Below are 24709 nucleotides of genomic sequence, written 5' to 3' on the forward strand. Positions count from 1 at the left end.
TACAATTTTTGCGATTAATAATTGTCAATTGTAAAAACAAGGTTGCGTACTCATCCCCTGGTCTTTCTGCCCACTCCTCACGTCTTAGAAGATGTCAGAGTTTCATCTTTCATGCGTATTGGTCACGGACAGTAACTGTTGGACCAAAAATTCAAACAGACAGTACTGGTCCTATTTTTGTCATAAAAGAAAATTAATTATCCATGTTAAGATTATTAACATTAAGTTGTCATGACATTAACATAAGTATATACCCTTTGAAAATTGACCGTTGAATTTGTCTTGCATGGAGTGGAGAATGGACACCTTCCAAGTCAATGGTGGACAATACACTATTAGATACAAATTGCAAACTTGACCTGTTCTCTTGATAATAATCCAGATCCTCATCTGTATTACTCAAGGATACAGATTAGAAACTAAAATGCTCTTTATATCTTGTAACTTACTAGGTTCCAGCAATTTTACTTGCTTTAACCTGAGTTTGATCCACATTAAAAAGTCTTGCAAAGCCGAAATCTGAAATTTTTGGATTCAAATTGGCATCTAAAAGAATATTACTCAATTTGAGATCACGGTGAATAATCCTCTGCTGAGAATCCTCATGAAGATATAGAAGGCCACGTGCAATGCCTTCAATTATTTTGTAGCGTGTTTTCCAATCCAAATGTGCGCGCTTGATGGGATCTACATGCCAACACGAGTATAATCATTCGAAGTTTTTTTTAAACTAGAGTTTAAACCTTTCTTCATTTAGTCATGCAAAAGATTTAATAATGTAATAGACTTCCAGTTTAAGAAATCAACTCACCAAATAAGAAGTTGTCGAGGCTTTTATTGGGTAGAAACTCATAGACAAGGAGTCGTTCTTCTCTTTCAAAACAGAAACCAAGGAGCCTAACTAAATTTCTGTGTTGAAGCCTTGACATTAAAAGCACTTCATTCTTGAATTCAGTATCTCCTTGGCCAGAGATGCTACATAACCTTTTGACTGCTACTTCTTGTTCATTGAAGAGCTTCGCCTGATTAGTAAAAGACTGACAATGTTTTATGGATGTAAAATTGGCCAACAATCTGGCCCTACATCGTTTTGCTAGACAGATAAATTTAATTGTAATAATGCAATGTTTAGTAAACATGTCCAAATCCACCTTGTCCAATCTTGTTTGCGTCGGAGAAGTTGTTTGTACCGACTCTAATGGTGTCAAAGTCCATTAGTGACGACTCTAATTCTCTAACTTCACCATCAACCTTAGCTTCACCTGGAGGGGGGAGGGGTTTTTAAAGTAGTACATGTAAGCAATTGATTCTTGAAAACTGTTATATTCTGTCTTTATTTGGTTCTGTTCTTAACTTATGGTTAGTACATATTTTAACAAAAAAATCCCATTCTTTGACATATCCTATGTCAATTTGGAGAAAATTAAAACAACTCTTTTTTTCTTCATATTTTGATTAGGTCTCAAAGGACCAAAGAAGAAAATACTAATGGACTCTTACATCAAACGTTAAATAAATATTTGAACTTACTCTTAAAATGCTTTGTTAGCTTCCTCACTCCTAAATAGATGAAAATGAAGATCAGCAACCCAATAAAGACAACAATAGGCACAGTGTATTTCGTGATGACAGATTTTGATTTGTGGCTTTTTCCTGCATAAACCCAAGAACTCTTCTGGTTAATATAATCTTTATCTGGAAGACGATTCAATTTAGTCATTAAACTGAGTCGAGAGACAAACAATTCAAAATACCACAAAGCTTCTGGATTTTTTAAGTCTGAAACACCTTTAGTACTTGGTTAAAATCTTTTTCTTTTTCTGCATTGGAATAACAATAAAAAAAATCATCTCGGTTTTACTTGTGCCAAATAGATGTTGCTTGAGGATAAAAATATTCACTTCTAGCCATGTAATAACTAATACCATGATAAGTACTCTGTGGGGAATTTGTAGTGGTGGATGGTGAAGGTGAAGGAGGAGGAGATGGAGATCCTGGTGGTGACAACTGTAGGGTTTGTGTATCAGCCGTAGGCTCATAAAAACTGAAGTTTTCGTATCTGAAATTACATCTGAATTTAATAACAACTCCACCTGATCTGCTACTACAACATTTTGGTAATTCTGAAATGGCGCCACCTAGCAGTCATTGCATTCTGCAACCGTCAAGTCCGGTGCACACTGAACAGAAGCATATACAGCTTGAGAATCCGGACCTGTTGCATTTCCAGAAGCATATTTACGTTTCAAATAGGAATCAGTTGTTGCAATTTTCCCTTTTAGTACTGGCAGCAACTTCTTCAGCGCATAACTGTACTGATCCCAGTCTGTTACATTGGTTTCACTCCGCAAGTAGACCCGGAAATCAGAATCATAGTAACCTAATACTGAGCGATATGAATAGTGCAACATGCATTCACCATATCCTCCCACTGCACGTTTTTGATGTGGACACTGTTTTAGGAGAAGTAAACGAGAATTGTTGAGGCAAGTAAGGCAAGTAAGTGGGGTGACATCTCCTCTGCAAAGGCCAGTTGCGTAGACTCTATCAGAGTCTTGGCCATAGGAGGAGTTGTAGAAGCCATAGTCAATCTGGGTGTCGGAAATGATCCTTGAAAGAACAGTGTGGAGGTTGGTCTGGTAGGTGCTATCAGGGGCATAATCTCCACCTTCTGTGATGCAAACAGCGTATGGATATTCTGGTTTGGCATTAGCCTGAGATGTGAGAGTAAAAAGTAGAAAAAGGAAAGAAAGAACTCTCGGAGAGAGCATGGTGTAGTAAGATGTTGTGATGTTGCAGGTGTTTTCAACAGTGTAAAGGATGTTTCCACTGACACTGTTAACAATGTGCGGTGATTCGTTTTCAATATTTGTTGAGGAAAAGTGTGCTTACTTGCGACCTGACAATTAGTTTGTGTTTGAACCCGAATTTTAGAATTAGTGGTTCACTTCACCACGGATGCATACCATATCCCTGTTTCTTAATTATTGTGTAATAACCCATTAACGGTTAGGATTTGACCTAATTTTAGGTACGCACATAGTTGTCTGGAGAGGATTTATTTGCTTTAGCACACTCAAGACCAAACTCTAGACAACTGGAAGCTTTGGCTATGAAAGCCAGACATTATTGTACCTACCCTCTATAAGTGTGTTTGTTACCAAGTATGAAATATACGAATTCAATTGCGTTACGGTAAACTTTGAAAACTAAATTACATAAGGGATTAAATGAATTTTATAATTTGAATGAAAATAACTTTTTATATATTAATTAACTTGTATTTAATTTATTGAATTATTTTTTTTATAAATAGAGAAGAAATTCTTACCAAGTTCATTTTATCGACAAAAAGAACATATGTAAATAGAAAATTGAGAATCTTAATAAAGTATTTTCCGGGTAATGGGTACAGTAAAAGAAATGAGAGAAAGAAAGAAAAAATTGGAACAAAAATTCTACAAGTGACACTTCTATCCATAAACTCTAGCGAGCAAATGGCTCGGTAATGGAAGCCTCGTTTACTGATTGAATATTTGGTTCATTTGATTGAATGACTGATAAACTTGTACTATCAATGGAGAAAGCAGGTTTTGAGGGCAATGGTAGCGTAACGGAGTGGCTGTTAAGCATGAGTGCCACAGAAGCCATGGTTGGCCTATCATCCCCTTTTTCCTGAACACAAAGCAACGCAATGTGTATACATCTCATTATTTCATTGCTCGAACCACTGATTGTGGGATCAACGATGTTTGACATTGTCCTTTTCCTCCAGGTTTGCCATGTCTGCAAGTAGTTGATCAATATTAGAAATATTGATTCAGATTCAATCATAAAGTTTATAATTCCATAAGTAACATGTTCAACCTTAACTTCTAAGTGCAAGGAAAATAAGTCATTAATAGAGTAATGATTACTTACATAGGTTAGAAGATCCCCTTCATTCTCTCCTCTTTGTACCCAACTGTTTTTCTGGCCACTTACAATCTCAAGAACCAATACTCCAAAACTAAAAACATCAGATTTTACTGAGAATTGTCCATGGATAACATACTCCGGTGCCATATATCCACTGCATGTCAACATGGACGACCACATTAGCTCCATTACATACAAATATTAGCAAACTCTGTTAATTAAGATCACCTTTACAGATCCTTTTGTTTTAATTGAAGACAGTGATTAGTATAAATTATTTGTCATAGAACATTCTAATAGTAATACTTACTAGGTTCCAACAACTCTACTTGTATTGGCCTGACTTTGATCCACTTCAAATAATCTTGCCATGCCAAAATCTGATATCTTAGGATGCATCTCTGCATCCAAAAGAATGTTGCTTGCTTTGAGATCTCGGTGAATAATCCTCACACTTGAATCCTGGTGAAGGTAGAGAAGACCTCTAGCAATGCCTATTATAATTTTGTATCGCTTTTCCCAATCCAATTGTTCACGCCTGTCTTCATCTTCAAAACAAAGCCAAGATATAATATTCCAAATGAGTTAGAGTGTTTATAAACGATGAACAAATGTTACAGTTCCGTAGCCAAAAAAATTTACTAACCAAATATAAAGAAATCAAGGCTTTTGTTGGGGACGAATTCATAAACCAGAAGCCTTTCTCTTCTTTCCAAACAAAATCCTAGTAGCTTAACTAAATTTCGATGCTGAAGCTTGGCCACTAACAACACTTCATTCTTAAACTCTGTGTTTCCTTGGAGAGAATTCTTAGACAACCTTTTCACTGCTACTTCCTGACCATAGGAGAGCCTACCCTGAAAGTTTAAAGTTGATGAATGTAGGTCAGGGCAACCAGCCTATCAGGTTGTGTAGATGAGATTTTCATTTTTATGTGACACTGTTATATGTACCTTGTAAACAGGCCCAAATCCTCCTTCTCCTAGCTTATTTGCATCAGAGAAGTTGTTGGTAGCAACCATGATACTGGCGAATTCCAATGGTAATGTCTTCGTTGACTGAATTTCGTCATCATTTTCAGCTTCAATTGAGAATGAGTTGCAACCAGTCAGTTTTCCAAATGGAATTTTTGTTCATTTTTGGAATAGCCAATTTGTTTTCGTCAATGATAGTATTTTTATGAGAACTAGATAGAACATAAGGATGCAATTTTAAAATATTGTTTACTTTTAACATTTCAACTATTTACATTGTGGCAATCACTCAAATAAATTCTAATTATTCAGATTAAGCTGCTGTTAAGCCAATATTTTCTACACTTGAAAAGCTGTATTATATGAACACTTACAAGTTGCAAGTGACTTTTCTTTCAGTTTATTTCTTACCGATTGTGATTGAACCATGCATTTTTTCAATAATGGAAGAAGTGTTTCATATTTCATTCCGCTAAAATGCAGTGACTAAAACTCTAAGACATTAGTCAATTAGACTAAATAGATGGTTTTTTATTTTGTTGTTAGAGAGTGGCAACCACAGTAGACCTTTCAGAGAGAATCCCATGTTAGCTTACCTTCAAATTGTTTCCGACAACTCCTCATTCTTAAATTGATGCAGCAGATAAGGTTGACTAGAATGACAAAGGCACTAATTGTCACAGCTATTGCTATTACAGATCCAGATACAATTATCTTTCCTGCCAAAACCGAATTCATTCGATGTTATAAATACATATTTCTAGGAATAAGAACAATTAGTCCTCATGCAGCGCAAGTTTTATCGAAATTTCATTAAAAATGTGGTCATCAACAACTAATTTTTTTTGTAGAAGTCGTGTCTAGGTCTTACCTTATCATAAGAAGAAACTGGTTTAAGTTGAATTACTATTTCCCGTTACCTTTCAATTAGCATTTACCTTTTGTTGATGCCTGCGGTAGTGGTGGTGGTGATGCATGTGTTGTTGCAGCATTGATAGGATCATAGAAGGGGAATATCTCATATCTGATGATACAACTGGGTTTAAAAAATTTAGCACCTTTACTGCCATTACAACATTGTGGAATTTCTGAGATAGTCTTAAGCAGGCATTCATCACAGTGTTTTTCTGAAAGGTCAGGTGTACACTGCACAAGACCAAATATAGTTTGGAAGGCTGGTCCTGAAGCATTTGCTACAGCAAACTTACGCAGAGAGTCGCCTGTTGAAGCTTGGCTTGTGAGGTTCTCTAGCAAGTTCCTCAGCACTTCGTTGAAACTATCACCATCGGTTGCATTATAGGTCCGCTTAGAGAATCCAGGTGTGGCTTCCATGGTCTTGAATATTGAGCGGTTGGAATAGCGTAACATGCAGTAGTCATACCACAAGATCGCCTCCTTCTGATTTGGACACAGTTGCGTGAGAAGGACTTTGGAATCACTCAAGCACATGCGGCAAGCATCTGGCTTAGCATCTCCTCTGCACAGCCCAATTGCGTTAACTCTGTCACTTTCTTGGCCATATGAAAAATTGTAGAAGCCATAGTCAATATCTGTGTTTGAAGAGAGGTTGGACAAAAGGGTGTTGAGGTTGTTGTGGTAGGTGCTGTTAGCAGTGTAATTACCCTTGTGATTCATACATTGGTGTAAATGAAATACTGGTTGGGCGTTGCATTGAGATATGGATATGAGTTGGAGAAAGATAAAAAGAAATATGGGCATCCTGAAAAACAAGGTCATAGTTGTGAGGTTGGAGAAAAGCATAGAGAAAGAAAGGGAAGAATGAAGATTGAAGGTTATGTAGAATATGACTTAAAACATTCACAATACCTAAGTGTGGACATGAAGGTCTGTGCATGTGATCATTACTGCTTTAAAGATAAAAACAAGATTCCCTGTGTTTACACCTTTACGCGTTTACGCATATTGCCAATACATAGCCTCGTGTTACACACACTATCATAACACTTGCTTAGCCTCGTGTTACACTACACACATGTATGACAGAATATATGTCTAACCAGAAACCAAATGGTAGTAAAAAAGTTAATAAGCTGAAATTGATGAGCTATTCTTTAGGCCAAGTATTTCTTACTGTCACATGCACATGCAAATTATCATATTCAAAACCACATTTTTCATATCATAAAATTACAATTTCTATTACTATTATTTTAATTCCAAACTTAATTTTTATTATTGTATTTATTTTTAAATTCATCACATCAAGAATTGTAAACCACTCTAAAATTCTAAGGGTTGTCAAAGTATTATTTTTCTATAAAAAAATGTTTTCATGAAAATATATAGAGTTGACACTACAAGTAAATCATGAAATAAAAACCAATTTTAGAGACAAAAAATAATTAGTTGTTATAGTGACTAAATTAGAGACCATTTAAGAAACTAAAAAAATGGTTTCTAAAAGTGGTTTTTAAATTGGTATTTAATTAACTGTCAATGTTTTTGCTATCACATTTAAAATTTAAATAATTGGTAGTTAAAACTTTGATAGCTAATTAGATACCAATTTAGAAACTATTTAACCATAATAACTAATTTAGAAATCAAACAGTTTTTAGTCTCTAAAATGATCACTAATTATTTTTTTCTCTAAAATTGATTGTAATGTGGTTGGTCCACTCAACAAAATAATCTTGACTTCAGTTGATTTGAATTTCTAATTTTTTTTATTAAATACAAGTTAATTCACTTTTTATCGGATTAGATTGAATCAAGTAAATTGGGTCATTTAATTTTAAAATTTATTATTTTTCTAAAATACATAATTTTAAAATAATTTTAAGAAAATATAATGATTTTTTTAAAAGTAGACACTGATATTAATATTTGAATAATTGAATTGTTTAATATTTTAAAAATATATATTTAAATGAGTAATATAATTATATTATTATTATTTAATAATTTTAATATAAAGAAAATTCATTCTCATATTTAAATTGAATTAAGTGATTGAATTATCTAAAATATTGTCCAATACATGGGACTTGGGCATAAATATATTTATAACCCAGTTTAAAATAAAATGAAAAAGGAAAAAATACTGAAATCTCTAAAATTTACTCTTTTTTATAAATGTCTTAAACTGTAATGTACTCTAGTTAATTTTTAAATTTTATTCTAATTGATTTTTAAACTATACCATGTTTGCAAATTTAAAAAATAATTACCTTAATTTTCAATTCTATCTTAATTAATCATTAGCATGGACCTTTTATTTTATAAATAGATATTGATACTAGATAAGCGTTAAACTAACTATTATTAATAAAAAGGAAATCTGAATCGTTTATTTTATTTTAAATCCTAGTCCTTTATTAGTTATCTTATAAATAATCGCTTATTTTATTTTCAAAATAATATAATTTATAATAAAGTGTAGAATTAAAAAACCAAATAATTACTTTTTTAATAGTTTTTTATTATATTTTCAAAACGCATATTTTTGTTTATTTGAATATATGAATAAAAAAATTACGTTTTGTATATTATTCAATAATAACATAAAATTATCCTCCCGTTAAAAGTATTTGAAATAATTACTATATATTAACGTAGAAATCTATATACTATGACATTTTTTAAATTTCAGATTGTTAATTACTATTTTTAATATTATTTTTTATTTCAATAAATTAAATTATGATATTAAATCACAAATATTACACATTGGAAAATAATGTAGTTAACGATAGTTAAAACTGCAAATCAAGGTAAAATATAATCCTGTTCAATATATTTTTTTTATAATGTATACATACTTCTATAAATTAGTTATACAAGTATAACTTTATATATATATATATATATATATATATATTTAATTATCTACCCGTATATGAAAATACACATCAGTGTAGTCCAATAAAATTGGATATAATCCAATAAAATTTGAAGGGATCGTATAACTTGAATGCTTATATGATAATAGTTAATGAATGATATATTTCAAAAATTTACTTTACCTATATTTTAACATCATACTCATAAAAGTCTATTAAAAAAATTATAATAGTTAATTATCATCTTCTTTTAATAATTTCAATTATTTTGTTGTTGTTCTATTTTAGACACAATAACTATGCGGAAGGAGTTTAAGCTTCCTCATAACATATATATCTATATGATAAATTCTTCTTAGATAGATTTTGTAGTAAATACATATATAATAATTGATCGCAATTATTATAAATGACAAATATGTTAAAAGTAATAAATAATATAATAAATGCATGCTTAAAAATTCTACTATGGGAATGACAAAATAAACTACCTTTGTAAAGAAAGTTAAAATAAAATTTAATAAGATTTTTAAATATAAAAATAAATAAAAGATAAGAAACTTAAAAGCAATTAAAAATTGTTACTTAAAATAATGTCTTCAAAACACACAGTAGGCTATTAAACAATTATATGCTAGTATTAGAAAAAGAGAATCTTAGATAACGTATAATGATTACAGTTAATAAGAAATTGTTAACTGAACTTGGAATCTACACAAAGGTCACTTGGAACCTTCACTGATGCTTTGGCAGATTGAACATTTGATTCAGTTTATGCTGTTGCCACTCACTGGATCATACTCTTCTGATTGAATGACTGATACATTTCTGCTTCTAACGGAAAAAGCAGGCTTAGAGGGCAATGGAAGCGAAACAGAGTAGCTGCTAAGCATGAGTACAACAGACGCCATGGTTGGTCTATCAGTGACTTTTTCCTGAACACAAAGCAACGCAATGTGAATAAATCTCATTATTTCATTTCTCGAACTGTCTATAATTGTTGGATCAATAATGTTTGACACTGTTCCTTCCCTCCAGTTTTGCCATGTCTGCAAGCAGTTGATCAATAATAGAAATATTGATTCAGATTCAGTCTTAAAGTTTGCAATTCTATAAGAAACTAATGGAAAACAAGTCATTAAAAGAATAATTATTACTTACATAGGTTAGAAGATCCCCTTCATTCTCCCCTCTACATGCCCAACTGTTTTTCTGGTCAGTTACAATCTCAAGAACCAATACTCCAAAACTATAAACATCAGATTTCACTGAGAATTGTCCACGGAAGACATACTCTGGTGCCATATATCCACTGCAAGTCCAAATGGACGATCTCATTAGCTCAGTTACATACAAACATTCACAACTTTGTTAAGATCATCTTTAGAGATCCTTTTGTTTTAATTGAAGACAGTGATTAGTATAAATTATTTGCCATAGGGCATTCTAATAATTACTAGGTTCCAACAACTCTGCTTGTATTGTCCTGAGTCTGATCCACTTCAAATAATCTTGCCATGCCAAAATCTGATATCTTAGAACACATCTCTGCATCTAAAAGAATGTTGCTTGCTTTGAGATCACGGTGAATAATGGTCAAACGTGAATCCTGGTGAAGGTAAAGAAGACCTCTAGCTATGCCTCCTATAATTTTGTGTCTCTTTTCCCAATCCAATTGTGCGCGCTTAACTTCATCTTCAAACCAAAGCCAAGATACAATATTCTCAACGAATTAGAATGTTTATAAAGGAAGAATAGATGGTTCAGTTCCGTTAGTTTTGACTTACCAAATATGAAGAAATCGAGGCTTTTGTTGGGAACAAATTCATACACCAATAGCCTTTCTCTTCTTTCCAAGCAAAATCCTATCAGCTTAACTAAATTTCGATGCTGAAGTTTGGCCACTAACATCACCTCATTCTTGAACTCTATGTCTCCTTGGAGGGAGTTCTTACACAACCTTTTCACTGCAACATCCTGACCATTGGAGAGCTTACCCTGAAATTAAATTTTATGAATGTAACTCAGGGTAACGGCCTATCAGGTATACTAGTACATTTTGTAGATGTGATGTGCATCTTTTTGTGACAACGTTATATTTACCTTGTAAACAGGTCCAAATCCTCCTTGTCCTAGCCTATTTGCATCAGAAAAGTTGTTTGTAGCAGTCATGATTGTGGAGAAGTCCAATTGCAATGTCTCTGATGATCTAATTTCATCGTCATTTTCAACTTGAACTGGAAATGAGTTGCAACGAATCAGTTCTCCAAATGGAATTCTGCTTCTTTTTAGGAAAATCTTCTGATTACAGTCGTTCACTTGCTTATTTATGATAATAATAACTTTATTTTGGGAACTTGGTAGAACTTAGAGTATAAAATTTATATATGTCGACTATTTACATTATGTCAATCAGAAATTCTACAGTGAATTATTTAGAATAAGCTGGTTTTCAGACATCTTAAAAATGTTTCTACTCCATCTCCAATTGCATTTTATTATATAAACACCTATTGCTGCAAGTGACCTTTTTTTCATTTTACTATTTCCATTGAACCATGCCCTTTTTTCCAACAGTGGAAGAAATTTCATATTCTATTATTCTGCTAAATAGCAACTAGAATACTAAAAAAAGTTATTCGATAACTCTACATTCCAAATTCATATTTTGTCATTTTGTGGGTAGCAACCATAGTGGACTTCTTGAGTTTTACCCTATAAACTCCATTGCAGACAGCAAATGATTAAAATCAACAAATAACATATTAAAAGAGAATGTTATGTTAGGTTACCTTTAATCTGTTTCCGTGACTGCCTCCTTAAATAGATGCACATAAGAATTACTAGTATGAAAAAGGCTATTGGCACAACTATTTCTATTACAGTTACAGATGTGTTGCTCTTTCCTGCCAAAACAGAACTCAATCTTATTAATTAGTTTATTTCTAGGATTGAGGATAATAAATAAATTAGTTCTCAACAAGTCTAATCACTTTCCTGGAAAAGGATTTCATTAACAAGTGTTTAAATTTTGTAGGTTTAGAAACGGTAAAAATACACTCACTTATTTCTTAGAATTTTTTACAATCATAAAATTAGCATTTCAAGAAGGATTTGATGTTTACCTTCTGTGGACAAGGTATCTGTTGACAAAGGAGGAAGAACAGACACCTTTGGTGCTGGTGCTGGTGCTGGTGGTATTTTAACATCGGTAAGATCATAGAATCTGTATATCTCATATCTGAAGTTACAACTAGGCCTTAAAATTCGACCACCTCTCTTACCATCACAACATTGTGGAATTTCTGAGATAGCCCCAGTCAAGCATTCACTGCAATCTTGTTCTGACAAGTCAGGTGTACACTGCACAAGACCATATATAGTCTGAAAGACTGATTCTGAAACATTTGCTGCAGCAAACTTACGCTGGGAGTCGCCTAGTGTAGTAGCTTGGCCAATGAGGCTATCTAGCAAGTTCCCCAACACTAGATTGAATTGATCAATATCTGATGCATTACCAGGGTTCCACAAAGCGAAACTATGTGAGGTTTCCATGGTGTTGAATAGTGAGCGGTTGGAATAGCGTAACATGCATTGATCATACCAACCAATTGCCTCCTTCTGATTTGGACACAGTTGCGTGAGAAGGACTTTTGAATCATTCAAGCATCTACGGCAAGCATCTGGCTTAACATCTCCTCTGCACAGCCCAATTGCGTTTACTGTGCTACTATCTTGGCCATATGAAAAATTGTAGAAGCCATAGTCGATATCTGTGTTTGAAGAGAGGTTGGACAAAAGGGCATTGAGGTTGTTGTGGTAGGTGCTGTTAGCAGTGTAATTACCATTGTCGTCGATACAGAAGCTGCCTAAGAAACTTACTTGAGCATAGGATTGAGATATTGTTACGAGCATGACAAGCATACAAAGGAATAGGGTCATTCTTGAGACCATTGCCACAGTTGTCCGATTGGAGTAAGGTAGTGAAAGAAAATAAAGGGAAGATTTATTGTTGATACCATTCAGCAAGTGTGAACATTAACATTTAACTTTTGACCTGAAGGTCCGTGTAAAATTGCCTTGCCACCGTTTACGGGTTTAAGTATCATTGTCATTAAGAAAGTTGGTTGAAAAGAAGAGGGCAAAAACTAGCCTCATGTTTCGAACCAAATAGGAAGGAACTGGTATCCAAGGTCATGCATGGACCCTCTCAATATCAACAGATTAGAAACTGGTGAGTCCCACTTGCCTAAAAACTGAGATCTCTATATTCACCTTATTAATTCTTAGTTCCTAACACTTTTCCATTTAGAAAGCATAGTTTGGTCACTCAGTTGACCACCAAGCTTCAGCTGGACTTTGAACAATTCTGTATTACAAAAACTTCATGGAATGTGACAGCAATCACTAGTATATGCCATAGATTACTTTTAGATACATAATTTCAATTGAGTAATATATTTGTTATTTTACATACATGAAGTAGTTATATTTTATTTCATTTTAATAACATTATTTTTTTTAAATTAATGTTCTTACTTCTCAATTTACAAATTTATTTTCAATGTTTTATTTTTAAAATATATAATATAGTTTAACTCTTATAATTTATCCTATCTTTAAATATAGACAAATATTAACATATTTAATCTTTAGTACAATAAAAAAATTAATACAATTTTTTAATTCTGTTTGTTTTTATTTAAAATTTGCTAATCTGTTGATATTTAGTAATTTTTACATGTTTTTATTAAAATAATAATAATTATTATTATTATTATTAATATACAATAAAGTTTGGAGAGAGTTTTTTTCCCCTTTATTTTTTGTTTTTTAAATTTAAATTTTTTTATTCTTTCAAAATTAATTTTAATTTTTTCCTTAATAAACATACTTAATATGTTCAATTACCTTCTAACACAATTGAATCAAAACTAACGAAACTAAAAAAAATTACTGACATTAATTTTTTTATATTATACTTAAAAACAAAATATATCGATATTTATTATACTGAATCTAGTACAAAATATATCTATTTTACTTTGGAATGTGTTGTTGATCCGGTTTTGAACACAAATTTTAATGATTAAATACTTTTAAGTATTTTTCTTCCAAATATCTGGAGTATCGTCTTCAAATCCCGGAACGTAAATGGTGGTTCGTAAACTGGTCAACAAGTCCCGGTTTACCGTTTGCGAAGGGGTGTGAAAAAACAAGATAACAGGCCCATACAATTAACCAATCCATTATAAAACTAAATCCCATCATAAAAATTAAACCGTTTTGGAAAACAAGGATCAAATAAAATTATGGATGAATCAATACTAATAAAATTATTAGTAATAAAAATATTATGGATTAATCAATACTAATAAAATTATTAAATAATAAATGCACAGATATATAGGAAGAAGATTAATTAAATTATTTTGATATAAAGGTTAATACATTGTTTACACACTTTATAGTCACTAAAATTTATAAAACTATAACGAGTTCGCGTTATTTTTAGATGTTTTCATTTTGGTGACACTCTACTTTGTTGGAGATCCCACATTTACTAGAAATTAAAACATTTCATTATATAAATGGGTGCAAACTTTATGAGCTGGTTTTATGGGATTGAGTTAGGTTTAAAGTTCACTTTGTAATATGTCACATATGTTGAATGTGGTATATAATATATATTTAAACAAAATTAAAAATGATGAACAAATTTAAAAGAATTTTAAGAATGGAGTGAGGGTGTAGAGCTTTGTTCTATTGAAGAGGAAATTTCGTTGATAAATGTAGAACTGGTGCTGAACTCTCCTGCAACCATTTTCTTCAATATTTTTTTATGCACAGTGTTCGTCGGTTCTCCTGGATATGGCAAGTCAACTGATGGATTACTGAGATAGGAAATAACTTCTGCCATTGTTGGTCTATCGTTATGTTTATCTTGGACACACAGTAGACCAATTTGAATGCATTTCAGCACTTCATTGTGGTTGCTAGATTCTTCAATATTTTGGTCCAATATTTTTAAGGGTGTTTCATCTCTCCAGTATCTCCAAGCCTTAACAATTTTAGATATTTAAATGGTTAGTTTCTTCATGCATTTTTTCAACAAGAAAAAAGTTAAAAAATAATATACTCACATCACTTAAGAGATCATCCACGTCATCCGATAGTAGTGAGCAACTATTCTTTTTTGAGCTTATGATCTCCAAAACTATAACTCCATAACTATAAACATCAGATTTTTCAGAAAATTGTCCATGCATAGCATATTCCGGAGACATATAACCACTGGAAAAAAAATCACCACTAAATTAAAAATGTAATGAAAAATATAAGAATGAAGGTTAAGATAAAATTGACAAAAACTACCTAAAATAATCTTTCTCATAAAATGTAGATAGGTTTGCATAACTATTAATTTAAATGAGATAAGTTATTGAATATTTAACATAAGTAATTTTATGTGTATCAAAAGAGCAACAAAATATTTTGAAATGCCTAACATGAGATCTTTTACAAGAAAAAAAAAAGAGCAACAAAATATTTTGAATTAAACATTAATTCTAAACTTTAAACATATTCAAAATAAATATGTTCATGTTAATTTGAAAAGGTAAATATAAAATGTATATAATGAAAAAATAAATAATAAGATATATAAAATAAAATACTTACTATGTTCCAACAATTCTATTTGTACTTCCTTGATCTTGTTCTAAAGCAATAATTCTTGCGATGCCAAAATCTGATATTTTGGGATTCATGTTATTATCTAACAATACATTACTAGATTTAAGATCACGATGAATGACTTTCAATCTTGAATGATCATGTAGATAGAGTATTCCTTGTGCAATTCCTTGAATGATTTTGTAACGTTCAATCCAACTAAGCAATCTAGTCTTGTGACTATCTGTAAATATGTAATCAAAGAACTATTAATAAAAAATAATTAAACATTTATTTCCAACTTATAAATATTAAATTTCATCGAAAAATATGGTGAAGAAGTTGATTACCAAATAAAAAATAATCAAGACTTCTATTGGGTACGTATTCATAGATGAGTATTTTTTCTTGATTTTCCAAGCAAAATCCAATCAAAGTCACTAAATTTCTGTGTTGAAGTTTAGCTATTAGTAATATCTCATTCTTAAACTCTAGGACACCCTGTCGAGAAGTATGAGAGAGTTTTTTCACAGCTATATGTCTTCCATCCAAGAGAATACCCTGAAATTATTATAACCAAGCAATTAAGGAAGAACAAAATAAAGAAGAAAAACATTCATACTAAGGATTAACTAAATAAAAAAGAAAAACATCCATGGGCTTAATTTTCCTTATGTTACCTTACCTTATAAACCTCTCCAAATCCTCCCCTGCCAATTTTGTTCTCATATGAGAATTTCTTTGTAGCTACTTCAATGGTTGCCAAACTAAATTGCAATGACTCTAAAGTAGCACTGTCATCCCCAACTGAGAATAAGATATATAGGAATTTCAGTCTTAATAATATAAGTTACAAATATCTGCTCTTAAAGCTTCTAAAACATAAAAGGTGGATTTGACTTTGTATTTCAACTTACAGTTTTCTTTTAAAAGAGTCTTATAATTCCTCCTTGATCTTCTCACTAGGAAATAGCCACCCGAAAAAACGAGAATTGTAGCAGCCACCGCAACCACAACAATTATGATAGTTCTTTGTGAACCAGACTTCTTCTTTTCTGCATAATTTGTTTTTGAAAAAAAATCAATATTCTACTTCAAGAAGTCGTAATTTCAAAATTGGAATAGGACTTCAAGAAGTCGTAATTTCAAAATACTATTTTTAACATGAGAATAGAATTTGTGTTTCAATTATATGACTTTAATTTGTTATTATTTTTATTTTTAATAAAATAATATGACTTTAACTTTGAAAATTATTTTATTTTATTTTGGTAGGAGTTAGGCGATTAATGAACATTCAATATTATGAAAAGATCATACGTAAATGCTTAGAATTATAAGTTAGATAAAACATCATCATTATTCAAAGATCCGAAGAGCAGCCATGCATTAACCGCACGGCCTCTAAAAAAATAAAATAAAATAAATTTAAAAAATAATTTGGTGCATTCATTATAGGACTTTATTAAAAATAAAATCAAAAATAAAAAATTGGTAAATTTTAAAATAAGCACCACAGATTCGTGAAAAAAAAAAATCTAAGTCTTATACTCTCGTCCTTTGAAAATCTTTCACACAAACCAAAATTTTCAACTTAACAGTTGAGACAGTTGAATCAACTATTAAGATCAATGCGTATAAATGTCTTTTTGCTAAAATGAATTACATAAAACAGGTTGAAATCTCATAAAGAAACTAGCATTCAACGATTGATTTGACCCAATTCATTGACAATCTTCCTCCATATTAATAACTCAATAAATATTAATATTTTTGCAGAAATTTATAATTTTTTTAATTTAAAAAAATCTAACACTTTACATTTTATATTTTCAATGAAAAGTTTTTAATTTTTTTAATAAATACTAATATTTATTATGATTATAAGATGGAATACGGTTATCAAAATATCATAACTCTTGAGTCTTGAAAGAAAAACAAAGAATTATTTATCTTTATAGATAGTAAAAGGTTTTCAACATAGCACTCAAATAAAAAATAAATAAAGTTAGTCACCACACCACAATGATGAAGATATTACAATTCTATAATGTTACAGTGATTTTGCATTTTTGATTTGACATAGCATTTTTGTGATTTGTGAATTTGTTACCTGAAGGAGGGGGAGGAGGAGAAGGAACCGGAGACGACGCAATGCTAGTGTTGTAAAACTGGTAAAGATCGTATCTAATGTCACACCACGCAAGAAGAGCTCTAGCACCTTGCTTTCCTTGGCAGCACGTGCCAAGCGTTATCGACGCATTCACCAAACACGCTTCACACTGAGCATTCGTCATGCCGCTCGCACACTGCGCCAACCCATACACGCGCGAAGTGGCGGTGAAGTTCATTTCCCCGATGGCAAATTTCGACGCTGACTGGGAACCCGCAGCTTTGGTAGCCAAACCGCTCAACAAGCTTGACAACGTTTGATTGAAGCTTCCCCAATCCGAGGTGGAGATGTTCTTGTCGTCCCATAAGTTGGCTCTTGGAACCACGCTGGTGGGGCTGAAGTAGCGGTCTGTGTAGCGTACCATGCACTCGTCATACCAGATTATGGACTCTGTCTGGTTTGGGCAGCGCCGTCTTATTTCTGTGACTGCGGTGGCGACGCAGTCGTTACTGGTGGCGGAGAAGAGGTCCGCGCGGCAGAGGAAGAGGCCGTTGACGGCGTTGGTGGATCCGAAGCCCATTGTGGTGGTGTAGGACACAACGCCTTGAGTGGCGTTGGAGGTGAGAGAAGCGAAGAGGACATTGAGATTTGTTTGAAATGTGGTGGTGTTGGATTGGTAGGATGCGTTTTTGGGACAGTAAATGTCGTTGTATTTCGGAGTTGCTGAGGTTAATGGTGTAAGGGATCCTAATAGGGAGAGGAGAAGAAATGAGATGAAGCAATTGCTGTTGAAGATAATCATTTTGGTGATATATGATTATGAATTTGATTAGTAGAAACCCATTCACTTGGGAAATATTATGGTGAAGTATTTATGTAACTTCTATATTTTGATGAATTGGGTGCGTTGCTTGTTCTGTTTTTGGCTCTTGTGTGTAATGAGTTAGGTGCACGAGAAGAAGAGTGGCACAAGAAGCCTTCTAGTAGAAGCATCCAAGGTCCGGTCTATTCTGCACACCCCAAAACTTTCAAACCACAAATTTTTCTTTTTCTTTCTTCGTATTTTTATTCACTTTATCGTTAATGGGGCCATGTAATGGTTACTTTCGTATTTTGACTTTCAACTCCCTCGTTCCCTCTTATCTTTTCCAATAACAAATTAATGGATAAATTGAAAAAATAACAAAATGACATTCACAAAATTTCATTAACGACAAAATTACAAGATAAAAATACTTAAAAAAATAAATTCTTTTAAATACACCATAGAAATTTTTTGTAATAAAATTTTGGATTAATTATATTTTTCATTTTATACTATAATGTAAAATTAATTTTTGTTCTTAATACAAATTTTAACTCTACTAAATAATTGTACTAAAAAATTATTGAAATAATTTCTTATCAATAAAAGTCAACCATTGTGATTTCTAAGCACTGGTGACATTAATACAATGGTGACATTAGCGCAGCTGTTCTTGGACTAACTGTTAATTGTTTGACCATAGTCCAAACCAACCATAGGTAACATATCTGCCTCCCATCTCATGTTTCTTACAAAATATTATGCTGTTGTTTTAACCTTTATGTTTCACCCAAGTTACCAATCTGGATCGTTAGTTTTATTTTTTGGACATAAAAATATTTTCAAAATTTAAAATAAATTAATTTGCTTGAATTTTAAACTAAATTTTTATTGTACAATTAAAAGAAGATTGCTTTTCTTGAAAATAAGTTATTTCATATTTATCCAAATGTCATTTGGCTAAGCTTCGGTTTCAATTCAAACAAGCGATGGAGATTGACAAAGAAAGAAAAATGTATTCTGACTTTGTTTGATACAATTTTAGGAAGGAAATAGAAGCATAAAGGTATGGATCCCATTGTTTTATTCTCTGAATTTGGATGAACAGAGCATACAAGTGTTTGTGGTTGCCTAAAATACCAAATTATTCTTATTTTTATATTTTTTATTTTTTATTCCAGATATTTGCGTCCGAATATTTGACATTTTACTTTCATCTCTCATCCCACACACAAAATCATTTTTTTTTTCTTAAACACGATTAAACCAAAAGAAGAACTAACATTGGAGACATAGCAAGAACTATTAAAAGATACCCACAAGTAACAATGTTAACATCACATCAAACTACCATTTACAAACAGTGAACAAGACTTTTAAATAACAAAAAGGCACAAACAGATTATTAGAGCCGAAAAATCTATAATGTAGACATATCAATCTCTCTCCATCATAAATAACAAAATAAAGTGACAAATAGCAGAGCTTGTATTATTTTTTTTTATCAACAAAACAAACTCTTCTTAATTAATATGCAGAGCTTGTATCCCTTTTTTTTCTTTGAGTTAAAGTTGGCAAGAAAGTTATTCTATTTTGTTTCCATTCTTACAAATAATTTTAAAAAAAATTACATTAATTCTAATGTATTTTTATTCTTGTTATTTGTGTAGGAAATAATAAAAATTATTCATTTTTATTTTAACCAATTCCTAGTACATATTTGACGGAAATAAAAAAGGTGTACTTTTAATCATCTTTTAAAAAAATATAGTAACATTATTTTACCAGCCAGGAAGAAAAATGTAATAACATAATATATTTTTCAAATTAAACATTTCCTTCTTTAAGTATAAGAGTATTTTTTTTTATTCAACAAAGAATAAATAAGATAAAATAAAATTTTAGAAATGGCTTTCTTATAAAAAAAATCAAACCAACCTGACCTACAAAAATTTATGAGACTCTGCATACCAACAAACAAATCATCAACTATACATAAAATACACCACATAAAAAAATTCAACAATTAAACTGCTCTCAAATTATTCTATCAAATTTTTTGTAATCAATCTTTAGTAAAAATTAGTGGAGATTTTATAACTAGCTAGGATGTACAATTTATTTATATACAACTCTATACATATACTACCGAGGGATAAATATGGTGACAGACATTTCATTTTTTGACAGTGCAGAACCTGAACTAGATCCTCCAACTAGCATCCTTTGAACTATTCCACTTTGATTACAATTTATGGGTTTTTCAGGCAATGACAACTCAGATAAAGAGCCACTGAGATATGAAACAACTTGTGTCATTGTAGGTCTGTCCTGTGGCTTCTCTTGTACACATAATAAACCTATTTGGATGCATTTAACCACTTCACTGACATTGCAAGATTCCTTAATATTTTGGTCTAATATGTTTATTGGTGTCTGATCCCTCCATTGATCCCAAGCCTGCAACAAATTCATAAATCAAAAATTAATTGGATCTTTGCTTTCTTTATGCCTAATTAGCATCAATTAATAATTAATGTAAAATAATCTCCAAAGAAATAAATACTTACATAACTCAAGAGGTCTTCATGATCTGAGAAAACATGTCTAGAATTTTTTTTTCCGCTAACTATTTCTAACATTATTACTCCAAAGCTAAACACATCTGATTTTTCCGAAAAATTTCCATACATTGCATATTCCGGAGACATATATCCACTGTTAAAAAATATCAACATTAAAGAATGAGTATATGTTAACAAATTAAAATGTATCTTTATAAATAAAACAAAAGTTGTATTTGAAAAGTTACTTACTATGTTCCCACAATTCTGTTTGTTTTTCCTTCATATTGATCTACCGCAACCATTCTCGCCATTCCAAAATCTGAAATCTTTGGATTCATGTTATTATCTAGTAATACATTACTAGGTTTGAGATCTCGATGTATAACTTTTAGTCGTGAATGTTCATGTAGATATAAAATTCCTTGTGTAATTCCTTCAATAATTTTGTAGCGTTGTGACCACTTCATTTGCCTACTTTTATCAGGATCTGCAAATGAAATATTGAATGTAAGAACAAAGAAAATATAAGAAAGTATTTTTTAAGTCAGCACAAGGATTATAAATTTCAACAATAAATAGGAACTTACCAAATAGAAAGTAGTCGAGACTTTTATTGGACACAAATTCATAAATAAGCATTTTTTCTTGTGCTCCCAAACAAAATCCTAACAATGTCACTAAATTTCTATGCTGAAGTTTTGCAATTAATAAAATCTCATTCTTGAATTCTGCTGCACCTTGGCCTGAACTATGAGAAAGTCTTTTAACTGCTATTTCTCGTCCATCTGGAAGGATACCCTAAAAGCACAAACAATTCAGGTTAAATACAAGAAAAACAAATAGAAACAAACATGTTTATATTTTTTATCACACTTTATCACCTTATAAACATCTCCAAATCCACCTTCACCTATCCTGTTTTCAAGTGAAAACTTCTTTGTGGCAACTTCCATTGTGGCTAAATCAAATTGTAACGATTCCAAAGTGGAACTTTCTTCCCCAACTAGAGGAACATCCAAGAACAGAAATTAGTAATTTTAGGCGTTCAAAGAAATGGAAAAGGGTCAGGCTTTCTTTTTCAGATTACTTACAATTTTCCCTTAGAAGAGTATTGTATTTCTTCCTCGATCTTTCGAATATGAAATAGCAGACACCACATAAGAGAATTATCGACACAATAACAAGGGCAACAATGACGAGTACTCGTACTACATTATTGTTACTTCCTGCATAAATAATTGCACGAAAAAAAAAACAGGCTTTAGTAATTACAAAGGGAAAGAAAGATGATGATTCATTATATATGCATACACCAAAAAGCATGGCACTATAACTATTTGGCATTCAACTAATCTTGATCAATATATTCCTTAACTTAATTATAAGGTAATTTCTCTGGTATCCTCTCTGAAATTGATGAAGATTAGTGTGCTACGGTCACTTGAATTCAATTCACGAACCCTAATCAATTTTTCGAATTGATGAAGAGCAGTTCAATCTCCTTCCGTCGAGTTCATACAACGCAGAACCGGTGACATCTTCTCTGTTTCATATTTGTAACCTCTCCGTACGCCTCCAACACCGTCGTCATCATCGCTGGAAACTGTACTCGTCCAATATTTGTCTCCGTCGCCAGAATCCCTACACTGCCATTTCCGTTGTTTGCCGTTTTACTATCGCCTCCAGCTCCTAATGTTGCATCTCAATCACCGTCGTTTTCATTTGCCACAGTACCTGGAGCGACGTCATTTTCGCCTTTTGGGAAGCGGCAATGACGAGGACGAAGGAGATGAGAGACATCGATATCGTGTCTCAGCCGCCAAAGAAGTCAGGGAGGAGAGACATTGTTATCGTTACCGCTACTGCTTTTGATGAAAACTCACTGCCGAGAGGTTTTACAAAATGATACTTCCATCCAATCAAATGTTTCTGATGCTGAGAGGAAACAGCGATAGCTATATATAGGATTCAATAGAAGTGCGAGGGTTTTCCAAGATTTTCTATATTCAGATGGCCATGGAAGAGGCACAGGCTTTTCTTAACCTTCTACATGTTTCTATTATCTATAACCTTCAACATGTTTTTATTAAAACCAGTTTTCTGATTTCTTCTGCCACCGGAGACGGAAGCGATGATAACGATGATTGTTCCTCCATCGTCACTACCCCCTTCCGTCACGACAGAACCAACATTGGATGAATTCGACGGCGGAGTTAGAGGCTGCTGTTGACCGATTTGAAAATTTGGAAATTAGAATTGGATGATTCCAAACTAATGAGATGGAAAAAAGAAATAATCCAAGTGTAAATTAAATTAATAAAAAATATTATAGTATTAGTATTTCTACTTTCCACGGGTACAAATGAAATTATATGAAATACAGAATAACGTTGCTGATTAATCTAAGTGAAGATAAATGGAATAAATATGATCTTAATTAGAGTAACATCAAAATAGGTTTTTGAGATAGTATACACAAAAAATAGAGATTAGCGATTAGTGTAATACATTATACTCAGGTAATTTCATTAACATAGAAAAAATTATATATACTATTAATATACGAGTAATTAGGTTTAAAAAAAATACCTGATGAGGGTGCTGACGTGGCGCTCGTATTGTAAAACTGAAACAATTCGTATCTAACATTGCACCACGCAAGCAGAGCCCTGGCGCCCTGTTTTCCTTCGCAGCACGATGGAAGAGTTGAAATGGCGTTTTGCAAACACTCTTCACACTCAGTACTCGTTAAGGTCGGCTCACACTCCGTCAGAGAGTACACCGTTCTCTGAGACGAGGATCCGGCGAATTCTCTGTCGCCGGTGGCGAATTTTCTCGCCGAGTTAGAGCTCGCAGTCTTTTCCACCAAATCGTCCAACAAGCCGAACAACGTACGGTTGAAGCTGTCCAAGTCGGAGGCGGATATGCTTTTATTGTTCGACAAGCTGGCTCCCGGTTCGGTGGCGGCGGGGCTGAAGTACCTGTTTGTAAAACGGAGCGTGCACTCGTCGTACCATATTATGGACTCTGTTTTGTTGGGGCAGAGTTGTGTTATTTCGGCGGCGGCGGTGGTGATGCAGTCGTTACACGTGGTGAGGGAGACGTCGCCGCGGCAGAGGAAATAGCCACTGGCGACACTTGCGGTCCCCAAGCCCATGGCGGAGGAATAGGAGCCGTCGGATTGAGAAATGTTGGAGACGAGAGATTCGAGTAGGACTCTGAGATTGGTTTCGAATGTTACGCTGGAATTGTAGGACGCGTTGCTTGGGCAGTAATTGTAAACCGGAGCTCCAGAGGAACAAAACGGTTCAATTCCGAACAGAGACAGGAACAAAAGAAAGGTTACAAGGTTGTTGGAGATGGAGAGGAACATGTTGCGCGAAAACATTGTTTCGCGCACAAGATTTTGGAATTGGAATAGTAAGTGTAGTTTTAACTAAAAATTATTGTAATTATAAAATGATAAACTCTCAGAATATGTGTTTTACACATACACTTCCGGCCCCATTTTCATTGCGTGATGTTGGACAAATTGAATTTGGCTGTGCATCATGTAGATCTAGAAGCAACCCAACAAAGAACTAGTCAACTCATTAAAAATTCAGAATTGAAGTTTGAAAAGCTTTAGGTTGTTAACAATCATTTCTCACTATCAACTTTTTTTTAAAATTTTGCATTTCTTCTTGTGTGGGTGGAGAAAGCATTTTTCACATCTACCTGAAGATTCTTGATTTTTTTTTTTCGGAATGATTTGGTTGGGAAGTTAATTTGGAGTAATTAATATTATCAAAACATAAATCATGTTTAGCTGATCTGAACATATTTATAGAAGTGTGTTAAAGTCAAGAAAATAG

At 32.6% G+C, this 24709-nt stretch overlaps 4 protein-coding genes and 1 pseudogene across 4 annotated transcripts; all 5 read right to left on the reverse strand.

The window, feature by feature from the left end:
• Nucleotides 1–335: 335 nt before the first annotated feature.
• LOC137827542 (cysteine-rich receptor-like protein kinase 10) lies at nucleotides 336–2866 on the reverse strand (annotated as a pseudogene).
• A 517-nt stretch (nucleotides 2867–3383) lies between these two features.
• On the reverse strand, nucleotides 3384–6714 carry LOC137827533 (cysteine-rich receptor-like protein kinase 26). Its single transcript, XM_068633714.1, has 7 exons — nucleotides 5831–6714; nucleotides 5489–5611; nucleotides 4872–4999; nucleotides 4565–4775; nucleotides 4229–4466; nucleotides 3922–4072; nucleotides 3384–3786 (listed from the first exon to the last, which is right to left on the reverse strand). Exons 1-7 carry the CDS (start codon nucleotides 6651–6653, stop codon nucleotides 3487–3489), a joined length of 1974 nt encoding a protein of 657 aa, XP_068489815.1. The 5' UTR covers nucleotides 6654–6714; the 3' UTR covers nucleotides 3384–3486.
• Nucleotides 6715–9256: 2542 nt separating this feature from the next.
• On the reverse strand, nucleotides 9257–12693 carry LOC137827534 (cysteine-rich receptor-like protein kinase 10). The gene is made up of 7 exons (XM_068633715.1): nucleotides 11821–12693; nucleotides 11488–11601; nucleotides 10799–10932; nucleotides 10483–10693; nucleotides 10153–10390; nucleotides 9857–10007; nucleotides 9257–9744 (listed from the first exon to the last, which is right to left on the reverse strand). The coding sequence occupies exons 1-7, from the start codon at nucleotides 12647–12649 to the stop codon at nucleotides 9463–9465; spliced, it is 1959 nt and encodes a 652-aa protein (XP_068489816.1). The 5' UTR covers nucleotides 12650–12693; the 3' UTR covers nucleotides 9257–9462.
• Nucleotides 12694–14361: 1668 nt separating this feature from the next.
• LOC137827531 (cysteine-rich receptor-like protein kinase 25) lies at nucleotides 14362–18399 on the reverse strand. Its single transcript, XM_068633712.1, has 7 exons — nucleotides 17484–18399; nucleotides 16288–16425; nucleotides 16056–16177; nucleotides 15721–15931; nucleotides 15377–15614; nucleotides 14839–14989; nucleotides 14362–14756 (listed from the first exon to the last, which is right to left on the reverse strand). The coding sequence occupies exons 1-7, from the start codon at nucleotides 18283–18285 to the stop codon at nucleotides 14427–14429; spliced, it is 1992 nt and encodes a 663-aa protein (XP_068489813.1). The 5' UTR covers nucleotides 18286–18399; the 3' UTR covers nucleotides 14362–14426.
• Nucleotides 18400–20301: 1902 nt separating this feature from the next.
• On the reverse strand, nucleotides 20302–24403 carry LOC137827535 (cysteine-rich receptor-like protein kinase 10). The gene is made up of 7 exons (XM_068633716.1): nucleotides 23445–24403; nucleotides 21947–22081; nucleotides 21737–21858; nucleotides 21443–21653; nucleotides 21105–21342; nucleotides 20859–21006; nucleotides 20302–20748 (listed from the first exon to the last, which is right to left on the reverse strand). The coding sequence occupies exons 1-7, from the start codon at nucleotides 24241–24243 to the stop codon at nucleotides 20434–20436; spliced, it is 1968 nt and encodes a 655-aa protein (XP_068489817.1). The 5' UTR covers nucleotides 24244–24403; the 3' UTR covers nucleotides 20302–20433.
• Between the last annotated feature and the right edge of the window lie 306 nt (nucleotides 24404–24709).

Source organism: Phaseolus vulgaris, chromosome 7 (assembly GCF_000499845.2).
Source record: "Phaseolus vulgaris cultivar G19833 chromosome 7, P. vulgaris v2.0, whole genome shotgun sequence".
Lineage (NCBI taxonomy): Eukaryota > Viridiplantae > Streptophyta > Magnoliopsida > Fabales > Fabaceae > Phaseolus > Phaseolus vulgaris.

What these genes read in the sequence shown, in the direction of transcription:
- LOC137827531 (XM_068633712.1), bottom strand. Translation starts at nt 18,285, where the DNA reads ATGATTATCTTCAACAGCAATTGCTTCATCTCATTTCTTCTCCTCTCC. An exon ending in GACTCTTTTAAAAGAAAACT is followed by an intron (nt 16,178 to 16,287) that starts GTAAGTTGAAAT and finishes TCTTATTCTCAG; the next exon opens with TTGGGGATGACAGTGCTACT. An exon ending in TGGATGATCTCTTAAGTGAT is followed by an intron (nt 14,757 to 14,838) that starts GTGAGTATATTA and finishes AAAATTGTTAAG; the next exon opens with GCTTGGAGATACTGGAGAGA.
- LOC137827533 (XM_068633714.1), bottom strand. Translation starts at nt 6,653, where the DNA reads ATGCTTTTCTCCAACCTCACAACTATGACCTTGTTTTTCAGGATGCCC. An exon ending in GATTTGGGCCTGTTTACAAG is followed by an intron (nt 4,776 to 4,871) that starts GTACATATAACA and finishes TTAAACTTTCAG; the next exon opens with GGTAGGCTCTCCTATGGTCA. An exon ending in AGTAGAGTTGTTGGAACCTA is followed by an intron (nt 4,073 to 4,228) that starts GTAAGTATTACT and finishes GTTGACATGCAG; the next exon opens with TGGATATATGGCACCGGAGT.
- LOC137827535 (XM_068633716.1), bottom strand. Translation starts at nt 24,243, where the DNA reads ATGTTTTCGCGCAACATGTTCCTCTCCATCTCCAACAACCTTGTAACC. An exon ending in GATTTGGAGATGTTTATAAG is followed by an intron (nt 21,654 to 21,736) that starts GTGATAAAGTGT and finishes TTGTGCTTTTAG; the next exon opens with GGTATCCTTCCAGATGGACG. An exon ending in ATGAAGACCTCTTGAGTTAT is followed by an intron (nt 20,749 to 20,858) that starts GTAAGTATTTAT and finishes AATTTGTTGCAG; the next exon opens with GCTTGGGATCAATGGAGGGA.
- LOC137827534 (XM_068633715.1), bottom strand. Translation starts at nt 12,649, where the DNA reads ATGGTCTCAAGAATGACCCTATTCCTTTGTATGCTTGTCATGCTCGTA. An exon ending in CCTCGATTTCTTCATATTTG is followed by an intron (nt 10,391 to 10,482) that starts GTAAGTCAAAAC and finishes TTTGGTTTGAAG; the next exon opens with ATGAAGTTAAGCGCGCACAA. An exon ending in AAGGGGATCTTCTAACCTAT is followed by an intron (nt 9,745 to 9,856) that starts GTAAGTAATAAT and finishes AACTGCTTGCAG; the next exon opens with ACATGGCAAAACTGGAGGGA.